The sequence below is a fragment of the Pavona decussata genome, unplaced genomic scaffold, assembly GCF_977016875.1.
Source record: "Pavona decussata unplaced genomic scaffold, jaPavDecu1.1 SCAFFOLD_270, whole genome shotgun sequence".
Lineage (NCBI taxonomy): Eukaryota > Metazoa > Cnidaria > Anthozoa > Scleractinia > Agariciidae > Pavona > Pavona decussata.
The window spans coordinates 974,155-999,912 of NW_028145672.1; the positions used below are offsets into that span (position 1 = coordinate 974,155).

At 37.0% G+C, this 25,758-nt stretch overlaps 1 protein-coding gene and 1 non-coding gene across 11 annotated transcripts; one reads left to right on the forward strand and one right to left on the reverse strand.

The window, feature by feature from the left end:
• Positions 1-395: 395 nt before the first annotated feature.
• On the reverse strand, positions 396-468 carry Trnav-gac (transfer RNA valine (anticodon GAC)). The gene has a single exon. It is a non-coding gene; the product is annotated as a tRNA-Val (tRNA).
• A 12,823-nt stretch (positions 469-13,291) lies between these two features.
• LOC146455773 (histamine H2 receptor-like) lies at positions 13,292-25,733 on the forward strand. 10 transcript variants are annotated; one of them, XM_085093854.1, is made up of 3 exons: positions 13,292-13,434; positions 20,786-20,831; positions 23,962-25,733. In XM_085093854.1, the coding sequence occupies exon 3, from the start codon at positions 23,996-23,998 to the stop codon at positions 25,100-25,102; it is 1,107 nt and encodes a 368-aa protein (XP_084949980.1). In that variant the 5' UTR covers positions 13,292-13,434; positions 20,786-20,831; positions 23,962-23,995; the 3' UTR covers positions 25,103-25,733. The 10 variants fall into 10 exon arrangements, with proteins under 10 accessions (XP_084949980.1, XP_084949986.1, XP_084949983.1 ...); XM_085093857.1 differs by lacking the exon at positions 13,292-13,434 and adding an exon at positions 14,580-14,597; XM_085093856.1 differs by lacking the exon at positions 13,292-13,434 and adding an exon at positions 20,038-20,717.
• Positions 25,734-25,758: the final 25 nt, after the last annotated feature.

The following is a 25,758-nucleotide window of genomic DNA, read 5'->3' on the forward strand; positions in this document are numbered from 1 at the left end:
TCGCGGTGCTGTAATTTTAGCAATTCAGGCTGATGAATATGAATATACGAAACATATATTTGAACGGCGGGTGAAAGATTAAATAGAAGATTATCGCAGTTATCTACTCAACTTAAGCAGTTCCAAAAAAAAAAAAAACAGTCTGAAAAAATTTCAGGCTTGAACGGGATTCGAGCCCATGACCTCTGCGATGCAGGTGCAATGTTCTACCAACTGAATTATCAAGCTAACTAGGAGGTGGTCATGCCGTGAGTTCGTTATACACCCGTGAGGGATGAATAAATGAATATGAATATATGAAAGCTATATTTGAACTGCAGATGAAGATCAAATAGAACAACGATCCTCGCAGTTTTTTACGCACTCAACTTAACCAGTTGTGAAAACAAAGCCTCAGGCTTGAACGGGATTTGAATCCATGACCTCTGCGATGTCGGTGCAGTGCTCTACCAACTGAGCTATCAAGCCAACTGTGAGCTGGTCGTACGGGAGTTCGTGATACACCCGTGAATGATGAATAAATGAACATGAATATATGAAACGTCTATTTGAGCTGCGGTTTTCAGGCTTTGTTTTCGCAACTGGTTAAGTTGCGTAAATGACTGCGAGGGTCTTTCTTTTATTAATGCATTCTCATATTAACAAGAAAATGCAAAATTGATGACATTTTCTTTTCACTTCGTGATGAAAAAACAAAACAAAACATTCATTAGATGGACAGCGAAAAAACAAAGCTTAATATAGGTTTTCATTGCGATTGAAAATTCAGAAAAAGATTCATCACCGCTGCAGGTGTCGTGTTTATGAGGAATTGCCGAAAGTAGAGTTACCAAACAAGGTAATGCATGCAATTTTGTCTAATGCGTGCGCATAAGTATGGCTAAATTACTCAGCGTGAGGGTTTGATAAAACTGGCCTGCGCTTATCGATGTAAACAAAAACCTCTTACAAAGTGTACACCTGCGGTCGAAGGTTTATCTGCGTAGTGGCAGTTTATTATGTTTATCCAGAGACATGGCTCTTGCTTTTGCCCAAGGAAATCGTAATAGATGTTTAGCGAGAAGCTTCCTCTTGAAAGAATACCAGAACACCTCTTCTTATTTGCGTTCTTTACAACGTTTCACAATGTAAAACGATGCTTTGACCTCGGAGACCGACACGCAATTAAAGGAGGACACTAAATTGCCATTGGCTGTCAAAGAAGACAACACACATGGTGTGCACAGCTTAGTGCAATTCGTTTCAAACACAACACAGTCCAAATAAATTCGTTACGAAAATGAATCAGTATTTTTTCGTGTTACCACACGCTCGATCCAGCTTCATTTATTGCTTTTTAATAAACACCCAAATCCTGACGCGCTTTTTTGGAAACGGGCGATGGTTTTCATGCAACCAAAAGCAAAACGCTCGCACTGCTTTGACATTCGGCGAAAAATACCCTTTGTTCCTCAAACGAGGGACGACGTTCATTTATTCAAGCAAGCAAACAAATCATGCTCTACGCAAGTTCGGTTGGGAGAAAGCCATGCTAAATTATTTGGGACAGAAAAGGAAATTAATGGATGAAAAATGTAGAAAATGTTCGTTACGGTTCAGCTGTGCGAACATTTTCTTGTCAGTAGGAAAACAGGCGCGCACTACACCGGTTACTGTACTTATTGCATCGGCGACGCGTACAATTTCATGCTCTGTGAATACAGAAATTGCTTCTCTTGCTGTTGAAATGGTCATTGATTTTGATTCAACCACGAAATCAAATGCACACGCTTCGTAGGTTGGTGTATTACTTTAAAAGAAAAGCGACTGGAAAAAATAACCTGAGAAAAGGAAAAAGTACATGCTCTAAGAATTCAAAAATTGCTTTCTGCTGTTGAAATGGGCGATGATTTAAACGCAACCAAAAATAAAATAGACGCTCCACTCGGTTTGTTGCAAGTCTTCTCGGGTGTATTACGAACTCACAATATGACCAGCTCCCAGTTGGCTTGATAGCTCAGTTGGTAGAGGAAGGCACCGACATCGCAGAGGTCATGGGTTCGAATCCCGTCCAAGCCTGAATTTTTTCAGGCTTCGTTTTCGCAACTGCTTAAGTTAAGGTTAATTTCTCAGCAAAAAGCATTTTGTCAGTTAAAGGATCATGTAATTTTCCCTTTTCCCTCGTTGGTTTATTTACTCGGCTTTCAAAAAAGCAATGGGTCCACCTGCGTGGAGCGTACGTTTAATTGCTTCTGTGGCATAAAAATCATCGCTCCCCCGGCCTCAGTAAATAGCATTTTCTCAATTTAAAGATGAGGTAATTTTCCCTTTTTCCTAATTAGTTTATTTCGTCGGCTTTCAAGAAATAAAGTAATGCATCAACCTGCGTGGAGGGTTCGTTTTGCTTTTCTGACACAAAAACCTCCGCTCAATTCCGCAGTAAAAAGCTTTTTGTCAGTTTAAGGATCAAGTAATTTAATTTCCCTTTTTTCCCTGATTGGTTTATTTCATCAGCATACAAGAAAAAAAAAGACAAAAAAGGATCAATGTGTGTAAAGCGTGCGTTTTGCTTTTCTGGCACAAAAGTCAACGCTCCCTTCCTCAACAAACAGCATTTTTTCAATTAAAATTAAGTTGATGTATTTTTCCCTTTTTCATAATTAGATTGTGGGTTTTGGCTTTACTGGCATAAAGATAATCGCTCCTTTCCTTAGAAAAGAGCATTTTGTCAATTAAAAGTTTATGTAATTTTCCTTTTGTCCTAATTATTTTATTTCGTCGGCTTGCAAAAAAGCAATGTATCAACGTTTGTAGAGCGTGCGTTTTGCTTTGGCGGCATAAAAATCATCGCTCCCTAACTCAGCATTTTGTGAATTAACAGAACAGGTAATTTATCCTTTTTCCTTATTAAGTAATCTCGTGTTTTTCCAAAAAGCAATGGATCACATCTAAGAGCATATTTTCATTTAAAGGATCATACAATTTTCCCTTTTTCCTGATTCGTGTCCTTCGTTGGCTTGCAAAAAAAGTAGCAGATCAATCGCGTAGAGTGTGCGTTTTGCATTTCTGGTATAAACATCAGCGCTCAATTTCTCCGCAAAAAGCAAGTTTGCCGTTAAAGGATAAATAGGCCTTATCTTTCCATACATTTGTCTGTATAGCGAACAAGCCGTGAACTGCTACTAAAAATAGTTCGCGGGAAAAAAATACAGGGGAATTTATGGAAAGTTCAAAACACGACTGGACGCTTTCTGGCACAGCTACATCCCTCCAATATTTTTTCTTAAAATCCTTTTCCTAGTGCCAAAAGGTTCCAATTCATGAATTTTTCAGAAGTGATGTTTTACGAAAATTATTTGACATCGGATTCCCATACAAACAATGTTATTTCAAGGCGTGTTTGCCTACTCGTCAAAATGGCGTCGAAAACCGTGATAAGCCCTATTCATTTTCCCTGATTAGTGTATTTCGTCGGCTTTCAAAAAAAGTTATGGATCAACCTGTTTTTATGGCATTAAAATCATCGCTCGATTTCACAGGGACGGACATTTTGTCAGTTAAAAGATTAATGTAATTTACCTTTTTTTTAATTAGTTTATTTCTTCGGCCCTCAAAAGCAAAGGATCAACCTGTATGGAACGTGCGTTTTTCTTTTTTGGCGTAAAAGTCATCGCTCAACATTACAGCAAATAGCATTTTGTCAGCTAAAGGAGCAATTATTTTTCCTTTCCCCTAACTCGTTTATTTCATCGGCTTTCAAAAAAGCAATGGATTAATGTTGCAGAGCGTGCGTTTTGCTTTTCTGGCATAAAAATCACCGCTCCTCTTCTCAGCAAAGAGCATTTTGTGAATTAACAGAACAGATAACCTATCTTTTTTCCTAATTAAGTAAATTCTTGTGTTTTTTTTTTCTTTTTTTTTTAAAAAAGCAGTGGACCAACCTGCGCAAAACGTGCGTTTTGCTCTGTTGGCAGAAATCATCGCTCAGTTTCACAGTATGCTGTGAGTTAACAGATTGCGTAAATTATCCCTTTTTTCCCAGTTAGTTAATTTATTTTGTATGCTTTCGAATAAGCAGTGAACCAACCTTCGTAGAGCCTGCAGTTTCTTTTTCTGGCTTAAAACTCGTCACCCAATTTAACAGCAAAAACCATTTTCTGAATGAAGAAAGCATGTACCTTATCCTTTCTCACAGTATACTAGAGAGCAGTTTACCTGCATGCGTGCAGTGTGTGGTTTGTTTTTCGGGTATAAAAATCAGCGCCAGTATAATTTGACTACCATTTTGTGAATTAAAAGAACATGTATTGTTTCCTTTTACCCAATTAGTTTGTCTAGACTTCATGATTTCTAGACAGCCTTTCGGCATAAATATTGCCCGTTTGAACCTTAAGGGCATGTCCTGAATTAATGGCACATGTACGGTATTTATTCGAATTAACCCCCCTGGGCGTTTATTTAATTTTGGGCCCGTGAGGGTGGGCGTTTATTCGAGGGGGGCGCCTATTATTTTCCCCAACATTTTCAGCAAGCAAGGAAATTTTCAGACCATAACAAAACAAGGGATAGCAAGTTTATTTCGCTTCAGCAAGACAAAACAAAGTGCAAAAGCTAACATGAACACGCCATAAACAATATACAGTCGAAGCTCTCCTTATGACCACTCTCGTAAGCAATCAGCTCTAGTTACGACCACCATTGTGAAACTCCGTTTGAATTGTCACTTAAAATCAAAAGCTCTCGTAAGCAACCGCGACCACTTTTGGGAATTACCAACTGGCCTTTTCCTTTGTTTTAAGCTCTCGTAAGTGAGCACTCAAAGATTCTGATACGTATTACGGAAACTCTTTAATAAAAGTACACATTTTGTGATCACATCTACAGTAATATAGCATTGCTTAATAATGTTCGTAGAAAAAGATCTCGAATCTAACATTCAAGATGATTTACGGCTGGATAAAAAATGTTACCCTGAGACCGAGGTAGAAAGCTTTATGCTAAAAGCTCTGGTAAGTGACCAACTTCTATTGTTTCAGCTTTTGGTCGCTTACGACATTGCATTCTCGTAAGCTCTAACCTGCTCTAGTTTCCACCACTTTTTCCAATTCATACCGGAGGTGGTCGCTTACGAGAGATTCGACTGTAAAGTTCCTTGACTACCGTTTCTAAAACCAATTTTGGAACACAACTGACGCTCCTCTTCCTTCACGCTGGGCTAGTTCAGAAATGTTTTTTGTTGGGAGAGGATGGGGGTGGGCGCTTATTAACTTTTTGGACTTTCAGGGTGGGCGCTTATTCGAAGGTGGGCGGTTAATTGAATAAATACCGTAGTTGTTTTCAACTCATCCGTCTAAGAGCGCTTTCCAACTGAGTGTCGTTAAGCCAAAACCAAAGTAATTTTTCTGGCCAATCACAACAGACGCAAACAAAGCAATGAACCAATCAGAATTAATACATGTCACCAGCGCAAACACGGGAAGACGTGTGCCGGTTGAGAAAGTGGTATGAGTTTTGCCAACCAATCACAGAATAGGAAAGCAAAACCAAATCAAACGGGAAGTTCAATCGAAAATCGTGCTATTGGGTTGATTCGCTGGGAGTTTTGCCTAATATTCTCGCGCTTGAATTACATTCAGCATGACTAAAATTAGTAGCGATCTGTAAATAGCCCTTAAATCATGGCTTTATTGAAGATCACATGATGAATTTACATTTCAAAAACGCCTGAAATTTCTACCCTCGCCGTCTATACTAAATAAAACCCTTTAACGGTTCGTTATGACCGACCAAGGATCGGCGAAGGGAAAGTTTTGAATAAATGTGCACCTGCAACTTCTCATGAGGACTTCATAATGCATGGTGTTCTAAGCTTAATGGATCCGGTATTATTTTCATAAAGCGAAGCTTTAGTGAAGATCGCGTGATCACATTCATCTTTGTTCAATTTTATTGCTGTTAAATTGTTGGCTTTTCAATAAACGTTCGGAGACAGGGTATTTTTAGTATTTTTTGAACAAAAGAGTCCCCAAAACAACAAAAAAAAGTTGATGCTCTTACAGACGACACCACATTCTCACTTACTGTATGTTTAAAAACATGTCATGGCTTGAGTGAAAGTCACTCGTTCAAATGCAAATTATACATTAATATTTTTTTTTCGCCTCAAGGTAGTTTGACGAAAAATATAATAATCATTGTCACGATAGGTTAGAAGTTTACTAAAATACTTTAGTAGAAAAATTAAAACTAACGTTGTCCGACGCTTCGATGATAAAACTGGTTTCTTTTAAGTGCATATTTGACAAATCCTGTTGTTCTATTCAAACGCAAATACAGTCGACTCCCGATAACTCGAACCTTCAAGGGAAATTGAAAAACAGTTATCGGGAGTTCGAGTTATCAAGGGTAAAATTACATAGAAAATGACCTGAAGGGAAAGGAAAATTGGTTCGAGTTATCGGGAGTAGACTGTAATTCCATTGGTGATTTATAACTTCCGCCATTTTACCAGTTTGGTTTTTCCATTTTTAAAGTACTTGAAGAAGTCATTAGAAAAACACATGATAAATATTAAAACAAGCTTCACAACGCAAAACAGCTGACCTTGTATGGAAAATTTGTCAATTCTACAGATATTTAAATTTGCATCTATAAGGTTTATACTTTCATAGCATTTATATTGTGTTTACCTCTATTTGACTGAGCAAGATTTCCTTGCATGAAGCAATATTGATGAATATAAACATGTAATACTTATATTTCGCAAAACAGACAAACTTTAATAAATTCGGAAGCACTTTGTGGTTTAATTAACTAAAGCCGACAATTAATCATTCATCCATAAATATTTTTTGGCATAATATGCCTCACAAATTTAAGAAGGTGTTAAACTATAATTTCAGTGTGCGACTGTTCAAGACGCGGTAATGGTGTATCGGCGAAAAGTGCAACATTAGAGAAACAAAAATTTGCTCAGAAGAAATTACAGCGTAAGTACATGCTTTGACTAATACAACGAATGCTTGCAATGTGCCATGTTTTGAAATTTTATGAATTTTGAAAACGCTTGTGATAAACATGATGTAAGAGTGAGTGCAAATGATAACAGTGCTGGATCAAAATGGAGAAGAGGTCTTAAGCAATAGCCCCTTGATTAATAGACTTATATCTCAGTTGCTCTTAAGATGCTACGCATTAGACCCATGCTGATTGAGGAATAGGGTGAAAAAGTTTAACATTGTACTGAGAAATTTAGAACCGACCTGCTGTGCTTTATTTTCTTGAGAAAAAAGAAGGGGCGATCGCGAAAAGGAATCTATCTGCACGATTTTGTGGAGCGAGACCAGAGGAACAATATTGCATGATGCCGGGAAGATCACTCGAGGACGCTTCACCTTTAAACGTTATTTAAACTGACCTCCCGTGATTTTAATCATCTAGCTTGAACGATAACTCAGTGGTAGAAAATGGCAAATTGACTCGAAGCAAAGATCGAATTACATGAGTGATTTCGAACGAATTTCGCCTTAAAATCATAAACAACGTTATCCTCAAACAAAACAAAAATAACCCAACGATCCAATCAGATTGGAAGAAATACTTACATGGCGTCATTAACCTTCCCTGAAAGCTTGGAAAAAATAGCCTTATCCTGTTTTTGCTTTTCTGTGATGTTTACCGAATACACTTGTTCTAAGACCCTGTTAAACTAGCAAGCCTGGTTTTTAAAGCTTTATTTTTCTTATCCAATCACACTTTCTTTGATACCCTGGGAAAACCACGATAACCGGACTTCCCGGGCTCTAATTTCTGAACATAAGCTAGCCGTACCAGGTTCTTTAGGTAAATTTTAACCAGACGTACCAGAGAAGTCTAATAAAACTAGTCTTGCTAGACTTGTTCCCCCTCCCCTCCCCTCCCCCCTTGAGCCTGGTTCCTCTGGTACGTCGACCAGCCTTATCAGACTTGTTACCAGGATTTTGTTGTAAGGAAAGCGAGGGTAAAACGCGTCCGACCGCCTCAAGGCTTGCTTTAGTTTGATTACCAATAAGCCATTTTTATGATAGTGTTACTTGACTACAACCACCAGAATTCATTTCGTTTTCCTTTTTAAATTTAAATTTTGTAATCCCGGTGGAGAGCAAAGAACAATAGCCCTCATTAGCACGAGAAGACAACAACAACAACAACAACAACAAAATAAGGTTTCTGGCAGTTGAAGTTAAATGACCCCAAATTGAAAATGTCCTATTCACCTTAAAACCTGGCGCAAGGCTTTTTTTTAAGTATCACCTAGCATACAAATTAAACGCAAAAAGTTTACCTTCGAAGATCAATTTAAACCACCAGATGAATCGTTATGTAGAGTTCAAGGACGATATTACAATCCCATGATACAAAATACGACATATCTTCAATTCGCCGCAAGTACATGTGGACCGAGAATAGTTCATCAGATGCAGATATTGCTGAAACAATGATACAAAAATTAACAGTTTGCAGCCTTCAGAACTAATTAAAACACCAGGCTTCCCAAGGTAACATATTTTCAATAATAACATGATATTTAGATAGGATAACCCCGTTAGTGTAAAAAAAAAATACCTGATATCAAAGGGAGTCCTGTAATTACAAAAAGTAAAATTAATTAAAAGCTGTAAGATTCAGATATGATATGCATAAAAGTCCCTAAAACTCGAACTATTAACTTCTTTTTTTTACGTAATGTGTACGATTTCCTTGGTAAAAAGATACTTATGCTCATAATTCATGCAGAAGAAAGCCTGTGCCTTTTGGAATATTTGATTGGCAGATATTTTTTTCCTAGCGAGAAATCATTCTCGCCTTTTCGTATCTCAAGAAAATATTTTGATTTCTCTGATAGAAATTACCAAAGTATTTATCATCATTGACAAATGCTCAGTCCTGGTTTTTTAACATAACATAAAAACTTTATTCATCCACGGTGGAGATTAAAGCTAGAAAGCTTATGGGGCCATGCCAAAAAAAAAAAAGATAAAAATACTAAACTAAAAAAAATTCAAAATTTCCTGACCCTCGCTCTACAACTTGATCTATATCTCAGATAAATACAAAATCTAATCACAAGTATACAAAATCGTATCCATATGTTGTATGGTGGAAGGCGACTCGGCTGAAAAGTTCAGTTCTCTAAGATCTGATGATTGCCAAGCCTTCTTCGTGAAGGCCTTGATTTCTGTGCCATTTGCAAGCGGTGAGAGGAGATTACAGATTCCGGCACCTCGGTACGCGATAGTACTCTTCGCCTGTCTATCTTGAGATTTATGATTATTCATGCACTTTTCTCTTTCAGTTCTTTGTGCAAATTTTAATTTTTAATATTATTGAAAAATCCTATTTTTACAATACCATTTTGGCGCGTAATATTTTGGCTAGATATCCTAATCCCAAATATAAAGGCCAACCGCAAGCTTCCTAAGTTAAATTAGGCTAACCGGAGTGTTAAATTACGCTAACCTGACTGTTATTTTGGGCTAACCTAAGCATCACTTCATGTGATTTTAAGTGAATATCCAAGGTAAGTTTGAGATATGAAACGAGTGTTACGCTTTTTTTCCGAGCATTCGCCATCTTTGATCCGCCATTTTGAATTTCTCGTCGAGTTCTACTTGAAACGTCTGGCAACCTTAAAAATTGATTCAGAAGTAATGAATAACAATAAAGAAATCACTTTGAATTTTGAAAAATCTGCATACCAAAATGTGACTGAAACATCGAAACAGACAGTCAAGCGAATATTGATGTCATATTAACTTGTTGGTCACATAAATATTGGGAAAAGTAGCCCAGCTCTGGTAGCTTTTTCATTTATAAAATTGATAAATGTTTAAAGTCAGTACGGTTGGTTTTTGTCACCGCCACCAAAATCTATTGCCTAGCCGTCTGGCATGAAAATCAAGGTAAATGGCGAACAAGAAATGGTTTATTATTTATGAGTAACAAGGTCGTTCTGAAAGGCTTCGACATCTGTTAAAAGCTGCCAAAATGAAGAAATTATGCAAATGCATAATGACATTTTCTTTAAACAATCGTTAGATTAAGAGCGTGTGAGAAAAAAAAAAGAGACATATATTAGCGAAACAAGGTACCTTTTTGATGGAGTATTCACACTTTGCAATTGCCATGGAAGAACAACGATCTTTAAATTTCACGTCTTTTGATAATTATTCAAGAAAACTGATCTTATATAGGTGCCAGTTTTATGAGGAATTGCCACAAGTAGAGATGTCAAAACAATGTTCGCTGTCTCAATGTTATGCATAAATTTGGTTAAATTGCACAATGTAAGTTGGCATGATTCCTCTTAACTTCTCAAATAAACACTTTATGTATTGACAGCTACCGCGACGACTTCAGCATCACTTTTCATCTGTTGTGCGTGTTATAGGGACTTTCCCCGTATGTCTGCCGTAGACAGGAGTTGTTAAGATTTAAAACAACTGACACAGGATGGGCAAAGGGAAATTGGTTCGAATAAATGGATGGACCTCTTTTATGAAAACTGAACCCAATTTAGCCTTAGGGATGGGAAGAGGACTTTGAAATACTCATAACTTCTTTAACATTACAGCAAACACCACCAAACTTTGTGCCTTTTCCTAAAATAAATCTGTCAACAGTTTGATAATAGTTGACTGCTCGCATGACTTTATGTTTTCATAGTAACAACACTCTGCCAGCCACGTTTTCCAAAAATTTGATTTCTTTACCTTTTTGCGAGAAATGTTAAGGGGGGACTTAACGTAAACGCCATTTTACCGCACTTTACATGGCTTTAATGGAAATATCTCGTTCACGTTTCAAGCGATCCAAAAACTCTATGTTCATCCCGTAAATCTATGTTGTGGGGTGTTTTGTGAATTTTGGGGTGATTCTTGGGTATATTTGGGTATTTTTGGAGTTTTTCTAGAAGGATTGGTTAAATTAGGAGAAATAAGAAATATTGAAGAATTAGTGAAGTTTTAAAATAAGAATTTGTATAGTTAATAATTAATAGACGGATACCAAGTTAGTCCACTAGCAACCTGGGGTGCTCTTGCGTGGGTATCAACTGTCTGTTAGTGTTCCAAAAATCATTTTTAATCTTCTATCCCCTCTTAAAACCACTTCAAATTTCATTCAAATTTAGGTTAAGTCCCCCCTTAAGTTCACCCTTGCAATTTTTATATTTTTAAACCGTTTTAGTGTTGCTTTTGTTAACTTTTGATTCAACATGGACAGTTTTCTGTGGTTTTTAAGAAATTGAGAAATCCAAGATGGTGGCTCTGTAGAATAAATGACGTAATCCTCACGTGATATGACGCCATCGCCCTACTCTGCGAACTCCATACATTTTTGGACGTTCTATATTCCCTCCAAGTTTCATTGCCAAAGTCTTAATGGTCTTCAAGTTCCAAGGGGGGAGGGGTACTTTGAACGCCCTCCTACTCCTTACCCCTCCCCCACCGCCCGCAGGCTCAGGAGGACAGGGACTCAAAAAAGGCCAACATTTTACATAAATTTGTGAAAATTTGGTGGCCAGATGAGCAGATGAAGTCTTGTGAATTCAGTTTCTTACACAAAATAAAGTATAAACAAGGTCCTTACCTAACAGTATCGCCGTCTGGTCCAAAAAAGCTCACAAGGAAAAATAAATTTATCACCAAAGATAAACTGCCAATGTTTTTGGAGAAGTCAGCCGTCCTGGCACCACGAACATTTATGGTGAAGAGTGAAGAGAATATCCATTAACAATAATTAAAAACTGGATCATTGTATAATGCAATTCGAGGGATTTGATTGGCTAGGCGGCCATGGTATATGAGCCATTATACCATGCCCGAGAAATACCGACCATTAAAATGGTCTTCTGGTTGTTCTTACTAAGCGAAAACAGCAAGATCTAACTATATTTCTTGATTGTTTTTAATAAAACAATTATTTCACTCACGCTTGTTGGATTTGAGATGATTTTAGCTTCGCGCCTCGTTGGCTATCTATCATCTCATATCCAACGCGCGCTCGTGGAATAATAACAATAAATAACAACCAGAAGACAAGTTAATTAATGGTCGCTGTTTCTTGGGAATTGTATAACGGCCTCTAGTATGAATCTACTAGGGTTCTATCACGAATACTGCTCTCTTATTGGCTACGCTACTCACTATCTATTCTGTTGTAGATAGTGAGTAGCCAAACAGTGTGCGGTTGTCGACAAAATAGCGGCCGTTTCTTCGAATTTTCGAAGAGTCTGTGAAGAGGATTTTAGACAACAAAAAGTTTTATTACTAAAACAATTAGATTATTCGCTCTCAATTTCTATGCGTGATAGTTAATTTGGGCTTCGCCCTCATCAACTATCACGCGATTGAAATTTCGAGCTCATAATCTAATTGCTAAATATACCATGGCCGCTAAGCCAATCAAATCCCTGGAATTGCATTTGGCCTCCTGAGCCTTTATCACAGCCAAAAATTATTCCCTAATTGATCGAAAAATTGGCATTGATTGTAAATAATTTCGCAACATCCTAAAAAGTTTTTGCAATGAAGCTCTGCTCTCTTCACTTTTTTTTCTCTAACTTCCCAAACCGCCGACGCGTATCTTTTCTTTCCAGCCATCTACTGCGGCCTCTTTTTCTTATCTTGATTGATGTCGCATCCTCAAAAGCATTAATAAATGTTTTTCACCTACTTATGGTTCGGGACTGGTTTGTTTGAATAAAAACAATTGAAATGACGATAAGAGGAAACAAGCCTTTTTAAAAACTGGTTATGTTTTAATTTGAGTAATTCCCCAAGTTTTTTATCTTATTGTTTCGTAGCGTTCTGGATTATTCTGCTAGTAATACCACTTCCGTTATTTCATTATCTTCCCTGTAAGATTAAACGAATTTAATTGGGCCAACATGGAACATTTGCATGTCTTTTTTTATGTACATGTTTTGCAATTCCACAGAGTTAAATTTGAATATAGTCAACGATTTTGTTACCTGTACAGATGCCCCAAGTAATTTTATCTGTAGACATACATTTAGAGACAATTAGGTATACATTTAATATTTTGAGACTTTTAAATGCTCGCTAAAACGAGACCAACCTAAAAATTCAAAATTAATTTGACGTGTGACTTAAGTCGACAATTAATTATTTATTTAACGTTTTAAAATGCTTTCATCCGCCTAAATGGTCCAAATTTACTTTACATAATATTCACCAAAATGTCTTAATGTATGCAAAAACGTGTACTTAAACTGTAATATATGAATTTTTAAGGTAGTGTGTTGGAGACACTGACATGCATAAAACAACTGGTGAATTCTAGTTGTGTAAATATTAATTCCTCTACATTTCTTTGTATTTCAACGAAAAGCAGAACACAGACAGAACCAAATTTACTCAGTCTATGGTGAAGAAAGCTACGGGAAAGATCGAAGTAAGTAATTTAAAGTAACGCATCACATGGTTGTAAATTAAACAGTCTAATGTTATGAATTCAAAACGATAAATACGCTAAAGGAAAGGCTACAAATAATAATTGTTCAATGCTCCCCCGATTTGGACAAACATGGACGCGCAGTTTCTACTTGACAATGATTAGCTAGCTGTATTCGACTCATATCTCAATGGTACAAACGAATATCGTTGCAAGTTCTTCTCGCATTCAGCCCGATGGACGATTTGAACTCTGACTGGGAAACGATTAAACAGAACAGCTAAATTTCAGTGGTCACTAGAAATCGTGTCAAACGGATTATATCGGTTTCTTTATGCGAACAGTCATTTCCGTTTTAAAGCCTTATTAATTTGGAAGTTTAGATCGACTAATATCCTACTTCGGAAAGGATGAAGTTATTTTCTTTTCCATTTAATTAAACAAGTTTGGGTACAATAAAGGCGAAGCGAAGGATGCTGACACCAAAGGAACACGTTGAATATTGTTTCCTCAGCGCTAAACTCACCAATTTAGCTGGTTTTGGTGTCACAAGAAGTTATCTTAGTGTTGAAATTCGGCTTTTTCAGAAAGGTTGTTGATACTACTGAAAAATCCCTTAGAATTAGAGAAACTTGTGCATTTAAGACCAAATTGATATCCACTGCATTTCAGCATTGGAACAATTCAAGTTGCCGTTAAGAATCGAATCTGCTCTCTGGCCAAATTTTCTCATTAAGCACTCAAACTTAAGAGTATACATTGTTGTTTACTGGGTTTCAGAGTTAATTTATTGAGGTTTTTTTCCTGTCTTTCTGCCGATCGCATTTCATTCGTATGGGATGAAATCATTGTCTCCCGCATAAATTAGGCTAAAACGTAGTGCCTCGAATAGAAAAGAAGACATTTGAGCACCAATGGCTCGTTTTTGCTTAACATAAATCTGTTAGGATTGGAAGGCTTCATTCACCTCATAAAACAGTTGGTGAATTGTGATGAAAAACTAGGCTTTTCTTTAGAGGAATTTCACCTCAAATAAGAACATGGGAAAATAAATTGCTTTAATTTTCCGAGCGACAAATTGATGTTGTTTAGAGTGCGGAATGATGCCACCAGCTAGGATATTTTTTGGCAAAAGTACCTCGAAAAACAGTTTGTATGAGGAGGTAAGATTGTGACGATTAGGTGAGTCGAACATTCAATGTAAACAGGAATTTGCACAGCTTAAGCTGTCTCTCAGTTAAAGACTTTGAAACGTCCAGTAGGACAGAAAACCGGATTTCAGTCTCGTTTTTTAGAGTTTTTGGTTCCGATGCTTAGTGAAGTTTCTATAACGGTAAGACCAGCGAGAAATATGATACCGTACAGCCCTTAATGAAAATTTCGAAATTTTGTTTGCAGTATCAGTGAGCTCTTCCTCAATTTTTTACGTTTCCTTGATTTAATTGCATTCTTGCACCAATAACAGTATTCCGGTTTCCTGTTTCCGTAGTCGAGATGGCGTGCGGAATCACACGATCGAGGAAGTTATATCACTTGCTTCCATATCACTGAGCTAGCACCTTCTCGACTCACAAGAAAGAGACTAATTGAAGTGAGTCTGTTGATTACTTTTGAGCATAAATTTTTTAGCGTTCATCAACAATGCTGTAATCCAGGCGAGATCAAATGTACAATCTCATCCGCTATACTACTCACAAGATATTTTCTGTTATAGATAATTGGTAGCGAAAAAGGCACTTCGTCGCGTGTGCTTCTTGGACTTCATAAATTGCAATGTAATGAACCAACCTACAGAACTTCGAATTTTCAGAATTTCAGAAATTCGAAATTTTAGAGGAATACTCAAGATTATGCTCAAACACAGTTAGATAATTCGTTCCCGATTTCTATTCATACACGATAGTCGATTCGGTCTAAGCTCTCATCAACTATCATGCGATACAATTGCCTTAGACAACACGAAGTTCTTAAGAGTCTCCATATTCCTGATATTCGTTTTACCTGTATACAGTACGCACCGGTATTGTTTCAGGGCCAGGGTTCATTGTTTCGGTTGTTAATTTATTGCTCTGCTAGTGTTTGTTCAGCATCCTGAACTTAATCTTATTGTTAAAGTTTTACTGTTCAAGGGGAGCCGCGACAAAATTGGAAAAAAGCTTCTACACGAGATTTCCATTTTTGAGTCTCTGCTTAAAAGAAGGGTGTTGTTCCTTTACAAAATGATATAACATGAAATAAAAAATTTGCGTTAGTCAAATCATTTCAAACCGCGGCAGCCACAAATCGACTATAAATTGACAGGTGTTGAAAACCCGCGCCTTTCAGGCGATAGTACAAAGGGGAATTTCGAAATACTTCCCTTGTTCGTCGGCGTAGATGATAAAGTTAACTTCCTTTAATAAGAGCGAGGAACATTTCAGTTCTGTCTATCAACCTATGTTAGACTAAATATGGTTTGTTCTATCAACCCATGTTACTTCTACTTCAAATAGTGTTTCAAAGCGAAATCTATTGAGCAGTACTTTCTGTAGTAACAAGTGGTTTTGACCTGTTCGTATCCTACAGGGATAAAAGCTTTATTTAAATAAGCGTGTTTATTCTAATTCGTCAGTAAACACTGCAAATTAGAAATTTTTCTTTGGCATTGTTAGTTGGCTGAGAGTGACATACATAAGACGTTCTTTGGATAAAGTATTAAAGTGCGCTAATTTAAATGAAAGCTATTTGACAACACTGTTTTCTTTGGCACTGCTTCGACGATTATGCTCCTTGTATAACAGGTGTTTCTAATTCTTGAGGCTCTGTGTAAAAAACGTAAATAGCTATGAGCTCATTACCTTACAATTATCCGTGTTAGCCATTCAGATTAAAGGCATTGAGCATCACTGCCCTGTGGCGTTGCTCCTAGTGCTGTGGTGGATAGTTTTAAGTTTCACATTCAACTTTAGCCTGACAAAATTGTCAAGTGTGACCAATTTAATAAATGAAATAGACTGAGCATTAGTTTCCCCCGGTTTGGCTTATGTCACGATAAATGGAAAAAATAATATTGTGGACCATTCTAGAGTGACATGTTTGAAGTATTTTCATAATTCCCCCGAGCGTGAAGGGCAACTAAGTGAAGTTTGTTATTTATTATTATTTGGAGTCATTAGAGTCTGCTATCGAATGAGTGTCTTCCAAGTAAGCCTACAATTAATAACAACTGCCGTTTGTAGACAATAGAGAATGTCACTTTTTCGGACCAAAGAATTTACAAAAATTGCAAACGCTGTTGTGAGGGTTTCTTTCAAAAAAAAAGAAAAAAAAAAGTACAATATAGGCATTGAATTAATTTCTTCCCATGGAAATATTACTATGATTGGCACTTTCTCTGGTTGGGTATGCAAAAATATTCTTTCATTAATGAAATTAAAGGACAATAAAAGAGCCAAATTTATTTTTAGATGGGCTAAAAACATTTGTACTTGCACGCAAAATATTTCTTCGTTATTGCAACATCTGCAAAAATCTTTAGTTGCATATTGGTGCTCTGTTTACAAAATATTCCATTGTTATTTAAACATTAAAAAAGCCAGTTCTACCGGGATGTTATCACTGATATTAGTAGCCTTGATAATAAGTTGATACCTAAAATGTTTCTTCCTCGACCAGACATTTGAAAAATGACCATCTTTACTGAGATCTGATTGAGCCACTATTTAGATTCGATACGTAAAATATTCCATATTTTCCTAAAAGGCAAGAACTTTACTTTTCTTAATTTAATACCGTATGGGAGAGTTTGTATGGTTTCGTTTAATTAAGTCGCATTGATGAATGGATTTCAAATGACAGATAACAATCGAATCTACACCATGGCTAATTCGACTCAATTTTTAGGCCAACATGTCTTCGTATAAAGTGTATTACTCCTTTGCAAGGCTATCAAGCGGATATTAATGCTGCGATTTCAATTTGCCAGTATACGCTGGGCTTTAACTACATTCGAAACAGTCTAATTTGTTCGAAGGCATGACATTGCCAGGCCTCAAAATATCATCATCTTGGCTTCGTTTCAGTGGGCGTTTTAATTAAGTCGTTGCGGTGGTTTTACTGTTGAAAGCAGTCAGACGAGAAATAAGCCTCAAAAATTCTCAAGGCTCAGTAAACAGGCCATATCTTCCCTGCCAAGTGGTGATCAACTTATCGTGCAAGGTATTTCTTATTTTTTATTGTATTGCAAGGAGAAATCGATTAAGAGCTAGCCATTTATTTAACGATATTATTAGTATTATAGTTTGAATCCGCGGATAATGGTAAAAATGTATCAACAGTCATATTCGTCTACTCCTCTCTTCGGTACTACAGTTTGGAGAATTTATTTTTAAACATCAAGGCACTGTAAAATTGTTGGTGATTTGTTTTTAATTTACAGTATTTTCATGTCTTCCATATTTGAATGAAGTGGCAACATTGAATGGCGGACAAATTAGATTTTGGTCACCAGTGGAGTTTAAAGGGTTGCTTACACTTATAAAGAAAAAAAAATGGGAAAAAAATTAAAGGATGAATTATTTGTAAAACAAATTCTTCAGTCACACGAGTTGTTTACTCTTCCCTTTGTCTGAGTCTCGTTCGGTGGCCAGCTATGAAAATTAAATCGGAGTATTCACATTTTGTTTTGAAACAGGCACAACGTGAGTCCTTAGATAAAATCCCTTAATATTTATTACAAGATCAAATTTTTGATAACCATTGTTTTTATTCCTTTTTAGTGATAAATGAAAAATCGTTCAACATGATATTGAGTTAATACGTGTGACGCTAATCGAATCTTCCGCAAGTTTCTAAAAATGTGCATTGATTGATCAGAAGCAGTAAGCCCCGACATTCTTAATTCAGCGGCAGTAGAGCAACACGTTTTTCAGCCCTGCTTATTTCTACCATCTCAAGTAGGAACTCTTTTCCCTTCGATTTCCTTCCTATTTCTCAATTATATATTACTGGTTATCACAAACACGAACAAATTATTACTTCTCTTAGCATATCTCCTCTGGCTCATTTCGAACTGCAAATCTTATGTCACTTAAGCACAGCGGGAAACATTCACATTACACAATTCAGTCGATCTAAGTAATAATAATAATAATAATAATAATAATAATAATAATAATAATAATAATAATAATAATAATAATAAAAATGACCATCTCTTTTAAAACACAACCCTATGCACTCCTTAAAATTATGTACATTTTCAGCAAATATAAAATTCTCGTATTCAAATTCTTGTGGTATAAGGACATGTTCAACGTGAAGCTTTAAAATATTTATAAAAAGAAAAAATATGTAATAATAATAATAATAATAATAATGATAATAATAATAATAATAATAATAATAATTATTATTATTATTATTATTATTATTATTATTATTTGAATAGAAGTGAAACATACTTTAAAAATTCTCAGCGATTATGTTTGTCTTCGAAAGTACCTTATGGTGGTGAACAGGTTCGCTGGTTGAAAAAGCTAGATTGAGCAGGGCTGATAGCCAAAATTGACATTTCCTTTTTCACTTTCAAAAGTTATTTACTGAAGTTACACCTACATGTACGCAATGTACTCACTAATTACCCGCCCGTAATACTCAGACGAGCACCAAGGGCGGTTATTTCAATTGCAATACTTCTGACTTTTCAACACCATCTAAAGTGGATGGAATCTTAATTGGACAATCAATTGTCCTTTCGTACAATGATTCTGATATGTTTGCATTGGTGAGCCATTAGTCGAAAGGTTTTAATATCGTTGTTTGGTCTTTTGAAACTGATCAACAGCATTACAACATTTTAATAAGTTTGTCTTATTTTTCCTCGAGTGTGGGCAGGAACGTTCTTAATGTTTTGGCGATTTGATATCGACTACGTTCTTAAGATATTCATAACTTTCATTTAACAACATAAACGTGACCGAATTTAGTGTCAGTGCGTTGTCACTGACGATTAGAAACCCACGCTGTATATTGACTATACGTCATAGGTATTCTAGAATTATGTTCGAGCTAAATTTAACCATGCACATATCATATACTCAAACTAAACTTTTACCTTCCAAAACAAGTGAACATATTTAGTTGCGCTCGACTGACCGTACTCCGGAACATAAGAAAAAGCGGAATAGCTGTTGAAGTTCTCTTTCAAATATATTTGGGAAAACAATAGGCCTTATCACGGTTTTCGACGCCATTTTGACGGGTAGGCAAACAGGCTTGAAATAACAGTGTTTGCATGGAAATCCAATGTCAAATAATTTTTATAAAACATCGCTTCTGAAAAATTCATGAATTAAAAACTTTTGGCACTAGGAAAAGGATTTTAAGAACAAAATTGGAGGGATGTAGCTGTGACAGAAAGCGTCCAGTCGTGTTTTGAACTTAAAATCCTCTTCCTAGTGCCGAAAGTTTCCAATTCATGAATTTTTCAGAAGCGATGTTTTATGAAAATTATTTGACATCGGATTTCCATACAAACACTGTTATTTCAAGCCTGTTTGCCTACCCGTCAAAATGGCGTCGAAAACCGTGATAAGGCCTATTCTGCAAACTCTCCTGACACAAGATAATTTTAGAGCTATTTTGTACTCCAGTAACTGCAAAATCCTCCTATGAGGGTTTTCTTGCCATCATTGTATGTATTCCTATTCCGGAATAGGGTCAATCGAACACCCCCCGCTAGGCATGTTCTTGATATGTTCTGAAACTTCTGCCTAATTAATAATTGCTCCACCGCAGGATTAATAAATACATGAATGACATCGACAGTACGATCACATACTGCAAGACAATAGAGCTAAGAACCCCAAACATCCTGACTTAATATTCACGCTACTGATTTGTCCAGTTGTAATGAAAGCAAAAACCCCCGGGGCTTCTCGAAATTTTTCACGGAGGGTGTGTAGCACACGTCTTTGATCTTTGCTCCGTTCCAGGCGAAAACACGCAAATAAAGCTGCTGTTTGATTATTTTGAACTAATTTCGTTTACATGACGAGAATTCGCCGGACGTGTTGGATTTGAATAAATCCAGTCAACGTTGGCGGAAGGATTGTCGGGGGCTTTAGTTCGCCCTCACGCGTCACCAAAACAAAATCCAATTAGAATGTTTGTGAAGGAGTATTTACCATGAATTTAGAGCATAAAGCTATTAAGTCAATACTTAACGTGCCATTTCCTGCTGCAAATACACGCATCGAGGACTGTAAGGACACGCGACATTTAACCACACTTCTTCTGAGTTTGTATTTACAATTGTCAATGATACTAAAAGCTAAATAACCACCTTTCTCATAGTAATTTTTATTCTCAGGAAGAAGAGTTCTGAGACGACCCACAGGAAACCTCAAAGAGAACAGGTATAGTGATAATGGCGAAAGGAAATGGATTAAACAAAATATAAGGTTAACGTTTACTTAAAATTGCCATGGCCATTTTTAAACTAGAGATGCATAACGCACCTAAGACAAACTTGACCGAAATCTTGGCGTGCGTGTGTTGCGCCTCGCAGTTCGTCAAGACATTTTTTAAAGGCACTTTGAGAGACGTATTACCGAAGATAATTCGTCTGAAATAATTATCTGTGTTGTGCCAGTCCTTTTATCAGGCAAACCATGAGTAGCCTGATTAATCAGACACACTGCAATCTTATATTTCGTCCACACCACACGCTGTATGCGCCTCTGATCTGATAAAAACAGGCAAGAATCGCAATAGTGCATCAAGATCAAGAGCGACAAAAAGTACGACTACTTTGAGTCGAGGAAGACATTTTTGAAGATGAGAATAGGACGAAATACTTAATCGCACATAAAGTTTTGGCTTGCATTCAATTCGACGGCGGGTCGTTTATGTACGCTTTATAAATATAAACCACCCGAAAAGTTAACTTTTTTGAGATGTTATCGTCGAAAATCGGATCACGAATTTCACCATTTTAGTGTTAAATTTGATAATACTAAGGGAAACACCAGAGGGTTTAAAGGTATTAACCTGCTTTGATCTTCAGACAAAAGAGAGTCCAAGAAAAAATGAATCCACATTATAAAAACCACATTTTCCCCGGGGCAACTGTCAACCAACACTCCCGAGAAAGGAACGCTATTGTTTAAATAGAAAGCTCGAGCTTTCCGTTAAAATGTTACATAATCGTGAAAAGACACTGCAAAAACTACCGTACGTTCACTTGATCCTTTCACGCATGCGCACAGCCTTTTGTACCATAGAATATACATCTTACAATCGGTCACGTTTACTACGAATGCCCTTAGAGGTTACGTTGATGCCTTGAACGCATCGCGAAACTTCAAATTGAACCTTAAAGGTGGAAGTATCACGCAAATTTGCTGTCATTTCAAAACCCAAAACTGTATGTCTGTCAGCAGAAACAACGAAATAATTGTCCAGTTTGTTATAAAGTATCACCCCAGTAAAATAAAACCGCCAATTAGTGCCTCTGGCCAGAGGCAGAGTAGGTCGGTATGGATTGAAACTTGAAACATGTTAGGCTAATGTTTTTCAAGTGCTCCCATTTTTGTTTCCAAAATGCGCTAGAACAGATCACAAGTTGTTCCTTTTAAGAATTGAGTTGATTTCTTTCCTCTCGTCATTCTAGAATTATTTGGCAGCTGATTGAAGGTCTTGTTTCAACATTTTTAACGAAAGATATCAAAAACCCCATGATACTTCCCCATGATGCTTCCCCTTTAAAGATTTCAAAACAGAAAAGAATAGAAAGAAACACCTGGAGTTTTTTAATTACAGTTTTCGTAAGAAAAACAATGCTACTGATTCAGTAAAATAAACGAGACTTGTGTCCACATCAACTAAATTTTAAGGGAAAATAGTATAACCCACAGTCACATTAAGTGGCTCAGAAGACATTACTTCTGTTCAATCTTCAGGGTAGGTCATTTTACTGGAGAAGGATATAATGTCGAGACAATTCATGATACAGCAATATGCGACTTTTGCGGGATTTTTTTTACTTTACAAATTGGAGAGAAATCGTTAAATTTTTAACGAGTGACTGAAAAAATTCAACATCTTAAATTGAATTTTGTGGATTTTAATTTTTGCGAATCACCAGATAAGTTCCCTCGAGACTTCCACCCGCAGATGATTAAGCACACCGCAGAACTTTTAAGTATAACTATTTTTTTTTTACAGAAAAGCGCCTTTGGTTATATTTAATTTCAAAAACGTCTGTTTCGTGATATGTGAAAAGACTATTGAGGCTAATTACATAAAAAAAAAAGAAACCTTAAGTACGACATCGAAAAAGATTTCGATGGTTCTCGATCCATCTACAGCTCGTACTCTTGGGTCGCTTTCAGACGTTTTCAAAATTAACATTGTGGTTGGACCTGCTGATTTTCGCTAAAATTACTTTTTGTGGAAACATTACCTTGAGTTCCAAAACCTCGCCGAGTCGTACAAGTAAACTTTCGCCAAATCTTCTAGCATACTGGAGCAAAGAAACGTAGAAACTCGAGATTTCACAAGATGTGAATGTTTTGACGAAAAAGAAACGGATCACAATGGTATACACACTGTCTTGCAGTTTTTCACGCCCCTCGACTTATCGAAGAAGTCTGCAACGGTAAGATTTACGAGATTACTTCAACAGTGAAGTGAATTTTCAATTGAGGAAAATATCTTTGCGCTTAATTACATTTTGTGGGATTAATCATTTTTCGGATGGCAAAAGAATTGGTAAAACTCGTGCAGTGTTACACGCACGAGAATCTTATGACGTATGTGTTAAAATGATAGCACCGATGTTTATCGAACAGGTTCCACCTTACTTTCGAGTTAAGGAGTTAAATGCACTCAACGGCGGGGGAAATTATGTGAGTTTTCGCTTTCTTCTAACGATTTTGGAACTAAAAGAGATACGCAGTAAGGTAGAAGAGTAACAGGAATTCAAGGGTGTGTTTTAATGCAAGCCTTATAATTAATAATGCATTGAGCTATTTTTTTAAGTTACTTCTCATGTGTAGATATCAATCAAAAACAGTCTCAAATTTTACGTACATAATTTAGCATATGGCTAAACAGAAGTATTTTTAAATGTCTTTCTTCTCATGCTGGATTAGTTTCGTTCCGAAACACTGCTTGACTGCGCTGGAAGTCTTGACGTCAAATTAAGTGAGTTCTATACCCCTATATACTGATGTTTGCCAATTTATATGGGCGTGAAACTTTAGTCGGCTGATTCGAAAGATCACATAACGCTACAACCAGTATCTTCAACGACTGTGCCCTCAAACATCATGCACGTACAGTGTCGCAATAACAATTAATTATCGCGGATTCCAATAACCCGTCTTCTAAATTGTGATCAGAATACTATAATTTTTTCATGATGAACGAGTTGTTCTAATCCGCACTGTCATAATTCTCCAAGCTCTCTTCCTCTCTAAGATTCAGTTTGTAATACGAATAATGACATTATTAACGAGTTTCGATATTAATTTGTTCTTTCAGATTACTCTGCTAATTGCGACCATCATCTGACGGAATGAATAACACCTCGGTTCCGGTTCCAAATTATCCTCAGCCACAAAACCGAGGATTGGAAGAAATGAGTAAAGTGCTTCCTATTGCCATCGCTATAACTCTGACAAACGGCCTCGTATTTGTCTTGTTTTACAAACGAAAAAGCCTCCGTACCTCATCCAATTTCTTCCTGCTTGGGCTATCAGTGTGCGACTTCATAACCGGTGCCGTGAACATACCATACTTCATCATTTTTTCCTTCCAAGTCGTGCCATTAACTTCTCCCATGTATAAAGACTTTGCTTATTGGTTGTACATTCTTCACTTGCTAATGTCTGTCTCAGCTGCCCATCACATACTCGTCATAACAGCCGAAAAGTACCTAGCAATCACTAAGCCACTCAAGCACCACCTTGTAAGCAAAAAAACCGTGTTCAAAGTATTGGCGGGAATTTGGATCGTAGCCGGCTTCATCGCCATGATTCAATTCGCTTGGAGGAAAGCCACGTCAAAGCTCTGGGGTGTCATACACTCTGCCTCCTGCCTCGTTATCGTATTCTTGTTCCCGTATGTTTTCATGGTGTATGCGTACACGGTCATGTTCAAAGCGGTCAGCGGAAGAAAGAGGCCTTCGCGACAGGACAGAAGACGATTGCAAAAGAAAAATAACAATGACCGAAAGTGCATCGTGGTATTTGCTAGCATGGCCGCGATATATCTATGCTGTTGGTTGCCGTATTTCACCATTACTCTAATAATCAATGTCAAAGTTTATAACAAGTCGTTTGATTTCACTGCCATTGATAAGGCTGTGGAGCCGATTGCGATCATAAGATATCTAACATCAGCTGTGAACCCTTTGCTCTACACGTTTTTCAAACGCGACTTTTGGCTAGCTTTAAGTAGTCTTTTTGTTAAAAAGAGGAAATCCAATTTTGCATCCAAGCGCATGTTGACCCTGAGAAGTTTTTCTCTCACCTACATTTCACTGAAGCACCGCCGAAGGACCATCAAACGCACGATCTCCCCCGACAACAGCAAAGGCACTCGCCTCTCAGTGACGACGGAACTGAGTCCCAACATGGGTTCAGAAGAAAACGAGGAAACAAACGAAACATTGTTAGTTTAACCATATCAAGACAGATTTTTTTTTTGTCTTCTCAGACACTAGGTGGATAAATAATACTCCAAAGATGTTCCCTGGGGACGGAGATGGTTTCGTTTGAGGTCCGCGACGAGAAGTGATGACGTCATAAGACGTGTAATTACGTCACGGTTGCTAAATTGTGGCCATCTTGATTCCACCATTCAAATGAGAGCCACTGAACAGTGCTGTTTGTTATATTGTACAAACTGTGCCTAGTCTGAGGATTAAGTATGTGTACCTTCTGTTCCAACAAAAGCTATCGACAGCTCTATTGAGTCACTGGGTAGCAAAATGAGCCATCTACTCAAGGCATGCCATGAAGCAATGTATATATATTCGAACGTTGTCAGAAAGTGTTAGTGTGTAAAACAAACTTGAGAAATCGTTTTTTAAGCAAACGCAACGCGACGAGCTTGCGATCGAGACTTCAAAAGGTCATTAAATTAAGGGCTCCACTGGTCCAGTTTCCTAAACCAGTTTGAATAGTGGCGATTTGTAGCGCACGTATTTTCAAGTTAAACCTTAAGTTATAAACTTTAAATTAAAAATTCAACTTCGTTGAGCGGTAATTTAAAAGCGAACTTTTGAATTAAATGAAAACTAGTGAGCAATACTTTCCCGTCTCACTGTTTACCATG

Bases quoted from the DNA above. Each gene is read 5' to 3' on its own strand.
- LOC146455773 (XM_085093854.1), top strand. From the start codon at position 23,996: ATGAATAACACCTCGGTTCCGGTTCCAAATTATCCTCAGCCACAAAAC.